The sequence below is a fragment of the Oncorhynchus masou genome, chromosome 9, assembly GCF_036934945.1.
Source record: "Oncorhynchus masou masou isolate Uvic2021 chromosome 9, UVic_Omas_1.1, whole genome shotgun sequence".
NCBI classification, from domain to species: domain Eukaryota; kingdom Metazoa; phylum Chordata; class Actinopteri; order Salmoniformes; family Salmonidae; genus Oncorhynchus; species Oncorhynchus masou.
In genome coordinates, this window is record NC_088220.1 from 52,798,713 (window position 1) to 52,815,599 (window position 16,887).

At 46.9% G+C, this 16,887-nt stretch overlaps 1 protein-coding gene across 2 annotated transcripts; it reads left to right on the plus strand.

Moving 5' to 3' along the window:
- Positions 1–2,937: 2,937 nt before the first annotated feature.
- Positions 2,938–16,727, plus strand: LOC135546189 (inositol polyphosphate 5-phosphatase K-like). Of its 2 annotated transcripts, XM_064974406.1 has the most exons (13): positions 2,938–3,071; positions 4,098–4,203; positions 6,678–6,782; positions 6,959–7,067; positions 7,371–7,487; positions 7,647–7,822; positions 11,270–11,381; positions 11,690–11,799; positions 14,259–14,496; positions 14,826–14,963; positions 15,054–15,137; positions 15,216–15,320; positions 15,518–16,727. In XM_064974406.1, exons 2-13 carry the CDS (start codon positions 4,109–4,111, stop codon positions 15,596–15,598), a joined length of 1,470 nt encoding a protein of 489 aa, XP_064830478.1. In that variant the 5' UTR covers positions 2,938–3,071; positions 4,098–4,108; the 3' UTR covers positions 15,599–16,727. The 2 variants fall into 2 exon arrangements, with proteins under 2 accessions (XP_064830478.1, XP_064830479.1); XM_064974407.1 differs by lacking the exons at positions 2,938–3,071; positions 4,098–4,203 and having other exon boundaries at positions 6,689–6,839.
- Positions 16,728–16,887: the final 160 nt, after the last annotated feature.

Here is a 16,887-nt window from a genome sequence, read left to right on the forward strand (position 1 = left end):
GATGTGTCCAAATTTGAGATATTTGGTTCCAACCATGTCTTTGTGAGACGCAGAGTAAGTGAACAGATGATCTTCACGTGTGTGGTTCCCACTGTGAGGGGGGGGGGGGCTTTGCTGTTGACACTGTGATTTATTTAGAATGCAGTGCACACTTAACCAGCATGGCTACCACAGCGTTCTGCAGTGAAACGCCATCCTATCTGGTTTGTGCTGGGTGGGACTATCACTTGTTTTTCAACAGGACAATGACCCAACACACCTCCAGGCTGTGTAAGGGCTATTTGACCAGGAAGGAGAGTGATGGAGTGCTGCATCAGATAACCTGGCCTCCACAATCCCCTGACCTCAACCTAATTGAGATGGTTTGGGATGAGTGGGACCGCAGAGTGAAGGAAAAGCAGCCAACAAGTGCTCAGCACATGTGGGATCTTCTTCAAGACTGTTGGAAAAGTATTCCAGGTGAAGCTGGTTGAGAGAATGCCAAGCATGTGCAAAGCTGTCATCTAGACAATGGGTGGCTATTTGAAGAATCTCAGATACAAAATATATTTTGATGTAACACTTTTTTGGTTACTACCTGATTCCATATATGTTATTTCATAGTTTTGATGTCTTCACTATTATTCAACAATGTAGAAAATAGTTAAAATAAGAAAAACCCTTGAATGAGTAGGTGTTCTAAAACATTTGACCGGTAGTGTATTTCATCACTCAAAATCTTGCCAAAGCATATTTTGTAGGAGGGCTTAATATGAATTTAAAATCATTTGACATGATTTAGATTAATCGGGTCATGAACATATGGACTTTGAAATGAACAAGGGAAAGGTTAAACGTAGGCTACGTCTGGCATAAGCTTATTCACACAATTTACAATAACTCTGTTGCGGTAGTCTTAGGTAGTCTCCTTATAGGCTATTCCCTCCATTGCGACATGGCTGCCCAGTTGAAGAGCTTGTGATCTCCATGCAGCACCATGCGCCTTTGGAAAAGCACCCCTCAGCCTCAAAGAGATGCTCTTCTGGAGGCATGCAGCCAGTCATACCCTAATGTAGGCCTATTTGCCTACTATGCATGCATGCGCTGCACTTATTGTAACTCATAATTCCAACATATTTGAATGTTTAATTCATTCAATTCAGCCAGTCAGTATGTCATCCATTGACATTTGTCTAAATTGTAATAGGAACTAAAAGGCGAGAGGATTTACTCCACCAAAAATCTGTCCATGTGAGATAAGCCCTTTTTTGTATGGAGGTCTAGGCAAGAGTGTTAAATTATTTAATAGAGTATAGGTTTCGTAATGTTTGGTCAGATAAAAATGTACTGATAATAGAGGTTTCACGTGGCATTTTGGCAACTTTGAGAAAAACGACTTTGTTGTGCCTGTCATTCGCACGCGTACCTGCCCTCTCATTGGCTAGAATGGTCCCACTGACCTGACCTCACTTTCCCTCACTCATTGAGGAAGTACTGTAGAGAAGATGACTGTTTATCTTATATGCATAGAGTCACTTTAACTATACATTCATGTACATACTACCTCAATTGGCCCGACCTACCAATGCTCCCGCACGTTGGCCAACCGGGCTATCTGCATTGTGTCCCATCACCCGCCAACCCCTCTTTTTACGCTACTGCTACTCTCTGTTCATCATATATGCATAGTCACTTTAACGATACCTACATGTACATACTACCTCAATAAACCTGACTAACAGGTGTCTGTATATAGCCTTTCTACTGTTATTTTCAAATGTATTTTTACTGTTGTTTTATTTCTTTACTTACCTACACACACACACACCTTTTTTTCGCACTATTGGTTAGAGCCTGTAAGTAAGCATTTCACTGTAAGGTCGACCACACCTGTTGTATTCGGCGCACGTGACAAACTTTAATTTGATTTGACGGAAATGTATGTTCTGTTTGAAAGTGATGGCGGGTGGGTAAAGATGAGCGTGAGAACGAATGGGCTACAGTCGTGAAAAAGAAACAAATTCAGTAAAGTTGTGATAGAAACTAAGATATCCCTATATTTGTTTATAGTATGAGCTTTGGATCAATATTACCCGGGGGATCTGTTTTGAAGTCACAAAGAGTAACGTATCATGGATGCGTAGAGTGAGGTGGCATATGTGAGAGTCACAAGAGCTGATCTTAATCAGATTTTCTGTGTGTCCGCGGAACAGAAGAAGCTAGCATTCTGCCTCAAAAAGATTTTTGAACTGAATGTTTTGTATATGTATTTCCAAAGCCGGGCGCCGGTCAAGGGGGTTATCTCTCGGGATGCAGATGATATACCTGAGGAAGTAGGTGAAGTGATTGGTGCAGGCCGACTGACATGTATGGTGGATGGAGTAAGGAAACCCACTTCATCCAAATTATTGTTTTTGATAAGTCTCTCCCTTCTCATGTGAAGCTTTATGACATACCATGTAAGTGCTTATGTGCACAAGCCCCTACAAAGATTTGGGCATGTATCAAGTGTATGCAGATGGGAAGAATATCATATGTCAGCTGAGGTCATATGCTGCAACTGTGGAGACTGCACCAGTGAATGGTTCTCGGCAATCAAGGGCTCCTGGTATATTACTTGTGGAAAAGGTGGACTTCGTAGCATTTATTGCAATGGTCATAAACTTCACAGCACAAACAAGGAAGAAATCAGAGAAAATTGGAATCATTGTGAGTGCAGCAGAACGTTTTCTGGGACTCTGAGTTTACAGCCAAGGCGTTGCATAAAATCCTGTCAACGGATGTTCTGCCCTCACAGGGATGTGACTCGAATTGGAATGTTTATTTTTGTATGATGACGTTTTTATCCCTCTCATATAATGAATATGTTTTTATATAGTTTACCATCCATACAGTAGGTGGGGGCATTCACCTCTAATGCTTGTTTGCGGGCTGCCATAGCACCATAGAAGTAGAAGCTCTTCTTTGAGGAAGTGCATGTGCAAAACGTAAACAAAGTGTGTTGCGTAATCTCATCCAATTGTCTTTTTTTTCGTGCAAATGTCTGTAATCCGAGTGAGAGTAGGCTACGACAAAACAACAGGCATTGCCAGGTAGTAAGAACATTGCACATGTATTATTTGTTCTATATTTTAATCGGTTGTAATCCTAAACACAGATACAATAGCTAGCTAACGTTAGCTAGGAACTACGCTAATTGCTAGCGAATAACTTGGGTAGCTAACTTCTCATCTCATGTGTAAAAACATTCCTAACGTTCAGAAATGGCAATTCAGAGAACACAATGTAACGTTGAACGTTTGCAATTCAGAGAGTGTTTGCATGCAGCTACTATACTGTAACTATCAAGCTAGTTAGCAGGGGAATCAGGTTAGCAAATATTGATATCAGAAATTACCGGTGGTGGAGAAAGTACTGTCACACTTGAGTAAAAGTAAAGATACCTTAATAGAAAATGACTCAAGTGAAAGTCACCCAGTAAAATACTACTTGAGTAAAAGTCTAAAAGTATATGTTTTGAAATATTCTTAAGTATCAAAAGTACTAGTAAAAGTATAAATAATGTCAAATTGCTTATATTAAGGAAACCAGGCGGCACCATTTTCTTGTTAAAAAAAAAAAGTTACGGATAGCCTCTGGCTATCTCCAACACTTAGACATAATTTACAAATGTGTGTTGAGTGAGTCCTCCAGATCAGAAGCAGTAATAGGGATGACCAGGGATGTTCTCTTGATAAGTGCGTGAATTTGATACATTTTGAATGCTTAGCATTAGAGAAAAAATAAGGAGTACTTTTGGGTATCAGGGAAAATATATGGAGTAAAAAGTACAATATTGTCATTAGGATTGTAGTGAAGTGAAAGTTGTCAAAAATATGAATAGTAAAGTACAGATACCCCCAAAAACGACTTAAGTAGTACTTGTTAAAGTATTTGTACTTTACACCACTAGAAATGACGTCATGAGCAGTGGACATGAGCAGTACATTAGCTAGCAAGCTAGGGTTCCTGTCTTGACATTCAATACTTAAAAAAATGTTATTCAGAAAACATATTGCTGTGCTTTCATATCACGAGTTTGTTGTTTTTAACGCTATCGTAATTCCATGATTTTGCAGCTGGTGAGATTATGGAACATGACGATGATACCAAGGAAGACCCCCAGTCACAAGTCAAGAACTCAGTCAGCATGGAGAAGAACTGCTGCGACGAAGACACTTTCAGGTTTGAATGTCTCCTTGTGGTCATATGAGCTCCGGCTAACAACTTTGATTAGAGAGCGTGTTTTGTGCACGAGGAGACACTGCACATTTAATTTGTTTACGGTCAATGGACACCGCACACCGAGTCATATTCAGCAATACAGGCAGCATAGCATTTGACCTGACAACCAACAATCCAACCATGTGCAGTTCTTTATCTGATATCTGTGCAGGCAATTCAAACATGTCATTCTAGTGTATGCACACAGGCTTACTATTTCCTTATTAGGTCTGTATTCCTCCAGACAGAACACAGTTTAACCTCACATTGTCTGGCAGTGCCAGCACCCAATACAAAGCTGAGAGCACAAAACATTAGTATTATTGTGATTAGGTTTGCCAGTGCATTGCATTCCCACACGTATTAGAGAAATAATCCATGCCACTCTTTCCAAATCAGAGGAAAGTTCAATAAAGCAGATGATTGGGCCCCAAAGTCCACCACCACCACTGCCACTTTGTCTTTCTCTTTAAGTCTTGCTCAGAGTTTCCTCATTCTGGAAGGGTGTTAAGCAAATTATTAGACGAAGATACATTTTCTAACATTAAGGGGTTGGTTTTCACATAGTGGGTCTCATGTGGCCCCTTCTTGATTCTGCTTAGCCCGTAATCCTTCTCAGTCTACTTCAGACCCTCCAAAAATATTCCCATGTCTCTCATTCACTTCCAGAGGCTGGATTTTATGTAAGGCATCATTGCTCCGTCTAAAGCGTACAATAGTCTTGAGATATGTCCTAGCTGCTCTTCTTCCACCTGTTATACCGTAAGGAATTCTATGACAGGACCTTTGGTGAATCTGTAGCCATTTCTGTGCTTTGGTGACAGCAGGAGTTCGGTATGGTCTTTCATATCATGATCACTTCCGGCGCCGACAGAGATGGCCGCCTCGCTTCGCGTTCCTAGGAAACTATGCAGTTTTTTGTTTTTTTACGTGTTATTTCTTACATTAGTACCCCAGGTCATCTTAGGTTTCATTACATACAGTCGAGAAGAACTACTGTATATAAGATCAGCGTCAACTCACCATCAGTACGACCAAGAATATGTTTTTCGCGACGCGGATCCTGTGTTCTGCCTTACAAACAGGACAACAGAATGGATCGCATGCAGCGACCCAAAAAAACGACTCCGAAAAAGAGGGAAACGAGGCAGTCTTCTGGTCAGACTCCGGAGACGGGCACACCGTGCACCACTCCCTAGAATTCTTCTTGCCAATGTCCAGTCTCTTGACAACAAGGTTGATGAAATCCGAGCAAGGGTAGCATTCCAGAGGGACATCAGAGACTGTAACGTTCTGTGCTTCACGGAAACATGGCTCACTGGAGAGACGCTATCCGAAGCGGTGCAGCCAACGGGTTTCTCCACGCATCGCGCCGACAGAAACAAACACCTTTCTGGTAAGAAGAGGGGTGGGGGCGTATGCCTTATGGCTAACGAGACATGGTGCGATGAAAGAAGCATACAGGAACTCAAATCCTTCTGTTCACCTGATTTAGAATTCCTCACAATCAAATGTAGACCGCATTATCTACCAAGAGAATTCTTTTCGATTATAATCACAGCCGTATATATCCCCCCCCCAAGCAGACACATCGATGGCTCTGAACGAACTTTATTTAACTCTTTGCAAACTGGAAACCATTTATCCGGAGGCTGCATTCATTGTTGCTGGGGATTTTAACAAGGCTAATCTGAAAACAAGACTCCCTAAATTTTATCAGCATATCGATTGCGCAACCAGGGGTGGAAAAACCTTGGATCACTGCTACTCTAACTTCCGCGACGCATATAAGGCCCTGCCCCGTCCCCCTTTCGGAAAAGCTGACCACGACTCCATTTTGCTGATACCTGCCTACAGACAAAAACTAAAACAAGAAGCTCCTACGCTGAGGTCTGTCCAACGCTGGTCCGACCAAGCTGACTCCACACTCCAAGACTGCTTCCATCACGTGGACTGGGACATGTTTCGTATTGCGTCAGATAACAACATTGACGAATACGCTGATTCGGTGTGCGAGTTCATTAGAATGTGCGTTGAAGATGTCGTTCCCATAGCAACGATTTAAACATTCCCTAACCAGAAACCGTGGATTGATGGCAGCATTCGCGTGAAACTGAAAGCGCGAACCACTGCTTTTAATCAGGGCAAGGTGTCTGGTAACATGACCGAGTACAAACAGTGCAGCTATTCCCTCTGCAAGGCTATCAAACAAGCTAAGCGTCAGTACAGAGACAAAGTAGAATCTCAATTCAACGGCTCAGACACAAGAGGCATGTGGCAGGGTCTACAGTCAATCACGGACTACAGGAAGAAATCCAGCCCAGTCACGGACCAGGATCTCGCTCCCTTTCTTGCTCCCTCTTTCTTTCCCTCTCTCTTGCGTTCCATCACCCCCTCTCTAATCCCCCTCTCGTTCTCTCTCTCGCTCCCTCCAGGCTTCACATGGTCACGTGGAATGTTGCTACAGCTGATCCTCCAGATGACATCAGCTCCTTGCTTCACCTGAACTCCCCAAAGACCCCAGACCTCTACGTGATTGGGTGGGGTTGCGGAGCTACTGCACGCTGATTGGATATTGACTAAGACACAGTACAATGGCATGACAGGAAAATCTGTTTTTTACTGTGTAAAGTTTACAAAGTTCTTTCTAAGTGGCATGGTGAAAATGCTGCAGTAAGTTTATTAGTTATAACCTGTGTGTGTGTGTGTTTTCTAGTCTCCAGGAGGTGTACTCTGCTCCTCACAGGTTCATCATAGACATGGCCGTTGAGGACTCCTGGAGCCATCTCTTCATGTCTAGCCTGGCACCACGAGGCTACCTGAAGGTACAACAGTAGGACAATATGGCTTCATAACACCAAACAATACCACTCCAGCACCATAGACCGGTTTGATCAAGTTTCATGCCACCAACCTTAGTCTGAAGCAACAGAAGAATGTGCTCCCAACGCCGTTTGTCCTCCGCTTATTTTCACCTCCTTGTCTTTCAAAGTAATATCATTAGCTTCTTATGTGCCACTCCGCTTCCACACTTCTGAGTTTGCCTTTTCATCCGGGTCTTTCTCCAGGATACTTAAAAAAGTCTGAAAATAGCCCAGGTTGGTATCTGGTATCTTGTTGTGTTGCAGGTGTCCTCCATCCGCATGCAGGGCCTCCTACTGCTGTTCTTCTCCAAACTGGCCCACGTTCCATTCATTAGAGACATCCAGGACACCTACTCTCGCACAGGCATCTCCGGCTACTGGGTAAGATCCGGCTCAGTGGATGTTATTAGTTATTATGACAGCTTATAGCGAGTGTTATAATGCACTAAAAGTGTTATAAATGCACCTGTAAGGCATTGTGTGTGAGCCTCACGTAAAAAAATGGCTTTTCATAAATTTGATTGACCTTGCGCCCAACAGGGGAATAAAGGCGGGGTGTCCATCCGCCTGTCTTTCTACGGCCACATGCTCTGCTTCCTCAACTGTCACCTGGCGGCACACATGCAGTACGCCTCGCAGCGCGTCGATGAGTTCGAGTACATCCTGGACACGCTGACCTTTGACCCCAAAAAGATCCCGCACATCCTCGACCACAAGTTAGTATACATTAAACGCAGTTGAGTGAGTGTGTTTTTCTATATTCACACAGTTGCTGCTTCGGTATTATAAGTGGAGAAGCTTGACATCTGCTTATAATATGATTTTAAGTACTACTGTGCTCTCTCTGTGTTGAATGTTCACATTTGCCCCACTCTCTCTCTCGCTCTCTCGCCCATTCCCTCTCGCTCTCTCGCCCATTCCCTCTCGCTCTCTCGCCCATTCCCTCTCGCTCTCTCGCCCATTCCCTCTCGCTCTCTCGCCCATTCCCTCTCGCTCTCTCGCCCATTCCCTCTCGCTCTCTCGCCCATTCCCTCTCGCTCTCTCGCCCATTCCCTCTCGCTCTCTCGCCCATTCGCTCTCTCGCCCATTCCCTCTCGCTCTCTCGCCCATTCCCTCTCGCTCTCTCGCCCATTCCCTCTCGCTCTCTCGCCCATTCCCTCTCGCTCATTCCCTCTCGCCCATTCCCTCTCGCTCATTCCCTCTCGCTCTCTCGCTCATTCCCTCTCGCTCTCTCGCCCATTCCCTCTCGCTCTCTCGCCCATTCCCTCTCGCTCTCTCGCCCATTCGCTCTCTCGCCCATTCCCTCTCGCTCTCTCCCTCTCGCTCTCTCCCTCTCGCCCATTCCCTCTCGCCCATTCCCTCTCGCCCATTCCCTCTCGCCCATTCCCTCTCGCTCATTCCCTCTCGCTCTCTCGCCCATTCCCTCTCGCCCATTCCCTCTCGCCCATTCCCTCTCGCCCATTCCCTCTCGCCCATTCCCTCTCGCCCATTCCCTCTCGCCCATTCCCTCTCGCCCATTCCCTCTCGCCCATTCCCTCTCGCCCATTCCCTCTCGCCCATTCCCTCTCGCCCATTCCCTCTCGCTCATTCCCTCTCGCCCTCTCGCTCATTCCCTCTCGCCCTCTCGCTCATTATTTCGCCCTCTCGCTCATTCCCTCTCGCTCTCTCGCCCATTCCCTCTCGCTCATTCCCTCTCGCCCATTCCCTCTCGCTCATTCCCTCTCGCTCTCTCGCTCATTCCCTCTCGCTCTCGCCCATTCCCTCTCGCTCTCTCGCCCATTCCCTCTCGCTCTCGCCCATTTCTCTCGCCCATTCCCTCTCGCTCTCTCCCTCTCGCTCTCTCCTCTCGCCCATTCCCTCTCGCCCATTCCCTCTCGCTCATTCCCTCTCGCTCTCGCCCATTCCCTCTCGCCATTCCCTCGCTTATTCCCTTCGCCCATTCCCTCTCGCTTATTCCCTTCGCCCATTCCCTCTCGCCCATTCCCTCTCGCCCATTCCCTCTCGCCATTCCCTTCGCCCATTCCCTCTCGCCCATTCCCTTCGCTCATTCCCTCTCGCCCTCTCGCTCATTCCCTCTCGCTCTCGCTCATTCGCTATTCCCTTCGCCCTCTCGCTCATTCTCTCGCCCTCTCGCTCATTCCCTCTCCCTCTCGCTCATTCCCTCTCGCCCTCTCGCTCATTCCCTCTCGCCCTCTCGCTCATTCCCTCTCGCCCTCTCGCTCATTCCCTCTCGCCCTCTCGCTCATGCCCTCTCGCTCATTCTCCTCTCGCTCATTCCCTCTCGCTCATTCTCTCTCATTCCCTCTCGCTCATTCCCTCTCGCCCTCTCGCTCATTCCCTCTCGCCCTCTCGCTCATTCTCGCCCTCGCTCATTCCCTCTCGCCCTCTCGCTCATTCCCTCTCGCCCTCTCGCTCATTCCCTCTCGCCCTCTCGCTCATTCCCTCTCGCCCTCTCGCTCATTCCCTTCGCTCGCTCATTCCCTCTCGCCTTCGCTCATTCTCGCCCTCTCGCTCATTCCCTCTCGCCTCTCGCTCATTCTCTCTCGCCTTCTCGCCGCATTCCCTCTCGCTCTCTCTCGCATTCCCTCTCTCGCTCTCTCGCATTCCCTCTCGCTCTCTCAGCATTCCCCTCTCGCTCTCTCAGCATTCCCTCTCGCTCTCTCTCGCATTCCCTCTCGCTCTCTCCGCATTCCCTCTCGCTCGCTCTCTCTCGCATTCCCTCTCGCTCGCTCTCTCTCGCATTCCCCCTCGCTCGCTCTCTCCCCTTCCTCTCGCTCGCTCTCTCTCCCCTTCCGCTCGCTCGCTCTCTCTCCCATTCCCGCTCGCTCGCTCTCTCTCCCATTCCCTCTCGCTCGCTCTCTCTCCCATTCCCTCTCGCTCGCTCTCTCTCCCAGTCCCTCTCGCTCGCTCTCTCTCCCATTCCCTCTCGCTCGCTCTCTCTCGCATTCCCTCTCGCTCGCTCTCTCTCGCATTCCCTCTCGCTCGCTCTCTCTCGCATTCCCTCTCGCTCGCTCTCTCTCGCATTCCCTCTCGCTCGCTCTCTCTCGCATTCCCTCTCGCTCGCTCTCTCTCGCATTCCCTCTCGCTCGCTCTCTCTCGCATTCCCGCTCGCTCTCTCGCTCGCTCTCTCTCGCATTCCCGCTCGCTCGCTCTCTCTCGCATTCCCGCTCGCTCTCGCTCGCTCTCTCTCGCATTCCCGCTCGCTCTCTCGCTCGCTCTCTCTCGCATTCCCGCTCTCTCTCGCATTCCCTCTCGCTCGCTCTCTCTCGCATTCCCTCTCGCCTAGCTCGCTCTCGCATTCCCTCTCGCTCGCTCGCTCTCGCATTCCCTCTCGCTCGCTCTCTCTCGCTCTCGCTCGCTCTCTCTCGCATTCCGCGCTCGCTCTCTCTCGCATTCCCTCGCATTCCCGCTCGCTCTCTCTCGCATTCCCTCTCGCTCGCTCGCTCTCTCTCGCATTCCCTCTCGCTCGCTCGCTCTCTCTCTCGCATTCCCTCTCGCTCGCTCGCTCTCTCGCATTCCCTCTCGCTCGCTCTCTCTCGCATTCCTCTCGCTCGCTCTCTCTCGCATTCCCTCTCGCATCGCTCTCTCTCGCATTCCCTCGCTCTCTCTCGCATTCCCTCTCGCTCTCTCTCGCATTCCCCTCGCTCGCTCGCTCTCTCGCATTCCCTCTCGCTCGCTCGCTCTCTCTCGCATTCCCGCTCGCTCGCTCGCTCTCTCTCGCATTCCCGCTCGCTCGCTCGCTCTCGCATTCCCGCCGCTCGCATTCCGCATTCCCGCTCGCTCGCTCTCTCTCGCATTCCCGCTCGCTCGCTCTCTCTCGCATTCCCGCTCGCTCGCTCTCTCTCGCATTCCCGCTCGCTCGCTCTCTCTCGCATTCCCGCTCGCTCGCTCTCTCTCGCATTCCCGCTCGCTCGCTCTCTCTCGCATTCCCGCTCGCTCGCTCTCTCTCGCATTCCCGCTCGCTCGCTCTCTCTCGCATTCCCGCTCGCTCGCTCTCTCTCGCATTCCCGCTCGCTCGCTCTCTCTCCCATTCCCTCTCGCTCGCTCGCTCTCTCTCCCATTCCCGCTCGCTCTCTCTCCCATTCCCGCTCGCTCTCTCTCCCATTCCCGCTCGCTCGCTCATTCCCTCGCTCGCTCGCTCATTCCCATTCTCTCTCTCTCAGGCTGGTATTTTGGTTTGGGGATTTGAACTTCCGCATCCAAGACCACGGCATGCATTTTTTGCGCAACTGCATCACCAGCCATAAGTTCAACTTGCTGTGGAGTAAAGACCAGGTCAGACTCATGAGGGATGCATTTGTTTTGCTCTATCTTGGACCATACTATACATAGATTGGCTTTTCATTTTACACATGTACAGATAGCTGTCTTCTTCTCATGCATGTAAGACATGGGATGTACACATGGCACCCTGTTCACTTCATTGTGCACTACTTTTGACCAGAGCCCATAGGGCTATGATCCAAAAGAAGTGCAAGAAGTGCACTATAAAGGGAATAGGGTGCTATTTGGGATGCCGCCATCGTATTTCCTGAGGAGGTTGAATGTAATGCTTTTGTTGTCATTCCGTGTGGTTGTATCAGCTGACCATGATGAAGAAGACGGAGGCTCTCCTGCAGGAGTTTGACGAGGGACCTCTGGACTTTCAACCAACCTACAAATTCGACAGGTTCTCTGACTGCTATGACAGCAGGTAATGGCTGACGTGCAATCACAGGCGTATGGGAACACTCGCGTGCACAGACACAGTCACTGACACACACACACACACACTTTCTCTCCTGATATGTATTACTCTTTGGCTCGACAAAGCATCACTCTTTCAGCATTGTCACTTTCGTGTCATCTTTCCTGCTTGCTTTTGCTGAGCTGACTCCTGCTCTCCTTACAAGACCATTTTTTTCAAATGCTCAACTCTGCTCTCTTTCAACTTCACAGGCTCCACGGGACATGGTTTGGTTTCCAGTAAGCTGCTCAAAGCACCCCTCTCTTAATGCCCCCCCCCCCCCTAATCCCCCTTCAGCAGTATTCTGCTCCTGCACAATAAGCCCACTAAAACGGTTGCAAGGCAGTGACGGATAGATTTTTGCAATGGAAAGTCAAAATGCCCCTCTCTCCCACAAAATGGTGCCTACAGAACCCCAGACCTTGCTCTCTTTTTTTTTGTGTGTGTGTGTGTGTGCGTGCGCTTCTGTGGTTTTCTACAGCTAACACAGTTGTCTCTAACAGCACATAGGGTATATCAAAGTTGCATTATTCTCCATATGAAGCCGGTGGAAAATCCCCATTGAAGCGTATCAGCATTGTGCGGAGGTGGCTGCCATTCTCAGTGGACACAGTGTTCTGGATTTGTTAAGCCTAATTCATTTAACTCCCACAATACCATTCGCCCTCATACGGAGAGAGCAGCTTTGCTAGCCGACTGTACCATTGCCTCTGTGTGGGCGTAAGCAGCTGTCAGTTTATAACAGGCATGGTTGCTGGCTATATACAGCACAACCTCCTTGGATTGTTCACTATATAGTTGTAACGAATCGCTATATGCATTGCATTCGGAAAAGTATTCAGACCCCTTGACTTTTCCCACATTTGGTTACAGCCTTATTCTAAAATTGATTCAATCGTCCCCCCCCTCATAAATCTACACACAATACCCCGTAATGACAAAGCAGAAACAGGATTTTAGAAATTCAAGCAAATTTCTCAAATAAAATAAACGGTACTTTGAAGCACCTTTGGCAGAGATTACAACCTTGAGTCTTCTTGGGTATGACGCTACAAGCTTGGCATTTGGGGAGTTTCTCCCATTCTTCTCTGCAGATCCTCTCAAGCTCTGTCAGGTTGAATGGGGAGCATTGCTGCACAGCTATTTTCAGGTCTCTCCAGACATGTTCGATTGGGTTCAAGTCCAGGCTCTGGCTGGGCCACTCAAGGATATTCAGAGACTTGTCCCGAAGCCACTCCTGTATTGTCTTGGCTGTACGCTTAGTCGTTGTCCTATTGGAAGGTGATCCTTCGCCCCCAGTCTGAGGTCCTGAGCGCTCTGATTCAGGTTTTCATCAAGGATCTCTCTGTACTTTGCTCCGTTCATCTTTCCCTCGATCCGGACTAGTCTCCCAGTCCCTGCCGCTGGACAACATCACCACAGCATGATGATGCCCCCATGCTTCATGGGACCTTTATATAGACATACTGCCACCAAACTGGGATCTTTATATAGACAGGTGTGAGCCTTTCCAAATCATGTCCAATCAATTGAATTTACCACAGGTGGACTCCAATCAAGTTGTAGAAACATCTCAAGGTTAATCAATGGAAACAGGATGCACCTGAGATCAATTTTGAGTCTAATAGCAAAGGGTCTGAATACTTATGTAAATAAGGTATCTGTTTTTTTGTTTTAATACATTTGCAAAAATGTCTACAACCATGTTTTCGCTTTGTCATAATGGGGTATTGTGTGTATATCCATGAGGGAAACGATACATTTGATCAATTTTAGAATAAGGCTGTAATGTAACAAAATGTGCAAAAAGTCAAGGGGTCTGAATACTTTCCAATGCACTTATCTGTACAGTATATATTTATTCCTGTTTGTGTGTGTGTCAGTGTCAATACTTACGGTCTCCACCTCTGTGCACTAATCAGTACAATAGAGAGGGCACTCACTGTATGAGTCACCCAGTGAGACAGAATGGAAAACTAATCCGCTATGAGAGACGACTAATGAGGAATATGAAAGGATACAAAGCACTGCGGAATCTGATCCATCATGTAGAGCAGACTGAAGTAACACTGAGATGGTGGAAACGCTAAAGAAATCCAGCTACGTTATGAGATACCTCGTCATACTTTCTCCATCTCTAACACACTCTCATGTCATTCTCTCACAGGCTTTGTTCAAATATCCATACTAGCAGACTGCTAGAATAATTAAATCTATTGGGCATGCATGCTAAGTCATATACTAGTTAATTTGGAACTCAGTCTTTCTGTTTCTCCACATCTTGTTTGTCTCTCGCTAAATCTCTTCGCTTGTCCATTTGCCGGTTCCTCTCCATCTCTCCCATTCTGACTTAATCATTCTTTTCTCCCGCTCTCTCACTAAATCCGTGTCTCTTCTCTCGTCCGCCCGTCTGTCTGCCTGCCCAGTGGTAAGATGCGTAAGCCGGCCTGGACAGACCGGATCCTGTGGAGGGTGAAGCCTAAAGAGCCACCCCCAGAGGAGGAGAAGGACGAGGACAGGGACTCTGGTCTGGATGAGAAGAACACCAAGAATCAGCAGCAGGAGGAAGAGTTCCCTCTGAAACTCAAGCAGGACTCGTACACCAGCAACATGGAGTACGGCGTCAGCGACCACAAGCCTGTCATCGGCATCTTTACCTTGGAGGTGACTGAGGCAGCGGGATTTCCCATCTGAGACCGTATGAACAGAGTCTTGAGAGTACCAGTGCTGATCTAAAATCAGTTCCTTCCTGTCCATATAATGTTATTCATTGTGATCTAAGAGGCGACACTTACTGACCCAAGATCAGCACGCCTACTCTGAGGCGCTTTTTGAATACAGGCCCTGATCTTCTTTTCCAATGTGACTCTTTTATAATGAAACTGTATGATGCAAATATACTGCTTTTATACTCCTTCAACCTCTAGCCAATCCTGACTACCTCTTCCCTCCGTTTGTTCTGCCGTTCCCTCCTGTCTGTCCCCACACTGTAGTTGAGGAAGATGTACGAGGCGCCGTTGGTGTGCGTGTGTGCCGAGGGTGAATGGAGCGCCGACTTTGACGCCATGGTGATCTACAGCCCCCTCCAGCCCTTCCCTTCTAGCGCCTGGGACTGGATCGGCCTCTACAAGGTCAGAGTCGACGTAACCCTGCCATGTTCTTTTGAATCATAGAAGTGTGGTCTGTGTAGTTTTTAACAGGTCTGTGTTTGTGTGTTACAGGTGGGATTCAGGAGTGTTTCGGACTACATTACCTACACCTGGGTGAAGGATGATGAGGTCTCGTTTAATGACGAGCTCACCCAGGTAATATGACTGCGTGCGTGTGTCTTTTTTGTGTTTGATGACATGGAGATGCTTGAATATGTTTCTGTGTTTACCCAGGTCTATGTGAGCAAGGATGAGATTCCGGCGCTGGGAGGGGAGTGCGTGCTCTGCTATTACTGCAGTACGCTCCAATGCATTGTGGGTATTAGCTCACCCTTTAAGGTAGGTGCAGGTTTACTTTAAGCCACCAAGGACAGTCCAGACATAGAAGAATATACATACTAACATTCATGCATTCACATATTTTGGGCCAGTTTTCTGGATGCAGCTTCAGCCTAGTCCTAGAACTCCTGGACTAAAAAATATTGGAGATTCTCCATTTGAAGTTTGAATGTAGAAATGTCTCCGTCTGATTTTAGGTACACGAGTCCAAGGTGGCCGTTGAGGAAGGTCTCGCGCCGGAGAACATCGACGGCCTTGAAAAGGCCACAGCCAGTTAGGACCTGTGAGTGGACCAGACTTTATTGCTGGACCAAACATGACCTCTTAACACTGTCTGTCTGTCGATGCTGTTACACATTTGACCTTTGGTGGCCTGTCTGCAAGCTGTGGTGCTGCTGAAGTCATGGAATGTTACCTAACTGTAGGCAAGTGCACTTTGTTTTTAATGAATCATAACTGTTTCTGTCTTGTTCTCCGCTGCCAGTTGTGGCAACAGTAAGCTACGCGTTTATTTAAGTTCTGTTCAGATGTTGATCCCGCTTTTAAACTCAGTCGCAGAGAGATATTGGCAGTGTCGTTTTAAGAAAGGTTCAGTGTTTTTGCTCAGTGTATTTTTGTTGTTGTTGTGTGTTTCGTCTCTGGATTGACACAGAACACATTGGACATTGTCAGATGTTCCAGGTAGGTTGTACAGAAGTCGAACATTAACTTCAGAGTCGTGGCTGTTTCACTTGAGAATTCGACCAATCATATAATGGTATTGTTAATGCATGAATATGACATTGTTTTAAATAATGGTCGATACATTTACATTTTCCCTCTGCTAACAAAACGCTTTGTGCTATGCTGTGCTATGCCATTCCGAGAAATATATTGCACAATTTGTTCTTGTTCACATTCATGATCATGCCCTTTTTATAGATGTGCGTAAAAGGTTACTGGTTTAGGTATTGATTGAAGGCATTTTGGTTCAAGTACGTGTGATTGGGGATGAAAGGTTATCTAAGAAAACAGTGGATTCAACAAGTGCCTCAATGTTAACAACCAGTCGATAACTGTTCAATGGATGCTTTGGTACAAAACTATAGAATTCCTATTTGATTATCTATTGGTGTGTTTGAAAATGATTATTGTTCTTATTCTTAAAAAATATGCAGGTCTTTCTTGTTCTGTACGCATCAACATTTAATCTATAGAACTTCTTGTACTTTTCTTTGACCAATTTCAGCATAAGCGAGACCTGTTCAAAAGTCTATTTGCTTATTGAAAACGCTTGTACATTGACTCTGTATTTACAGTATATTGAAAATGAGGAGTGCTCTATTTTCTCAGTAACATGTGGTAAATGAATGAAAACAAATGTTATACTGTAACCTATTTAAAGCTTAAATAAAAAATGTAAATGAACGATGCCTGTCATTCAGCACTAGTCTGGAATAGAAATGCAACAAGTCATTATTAAACCTTTATACAATGGAGTCTACACTGTTTGTATGTTGTCGTTTTAGCTGGAAACGAGAACTATACATTCAATATAAAAAGAAAGCAGTCAACTGATTTACACTTT

What these genes read in the sequence shown, in the direction of transcription:
- LOC135546189 (XM_064974406.1), top strand. Translation starts at nt 4,109, where the DNA reads ATGGAACATGACGATGATACCAAGGAAGACCCCCAGTCACAAGTCAAG. An exon ending in TTAATGACGAGCTCACCCAG is followed by an intron (nt 15,138 to 15,215) that starts GTAATATGACTG and finishes GTGTTTACCCAG; the next exon opens with GTCTATGTGAGCAAGGATGA. An exon ending in GTATTAGCTCACCCTTTAAG is followed by an intron (nt 15,321 to 15,517) that starts GTAGGTGCAGGT and finishes GTCTGATTTTAG; the next exon opens with GTACACGAGTCCAAGGTGGC.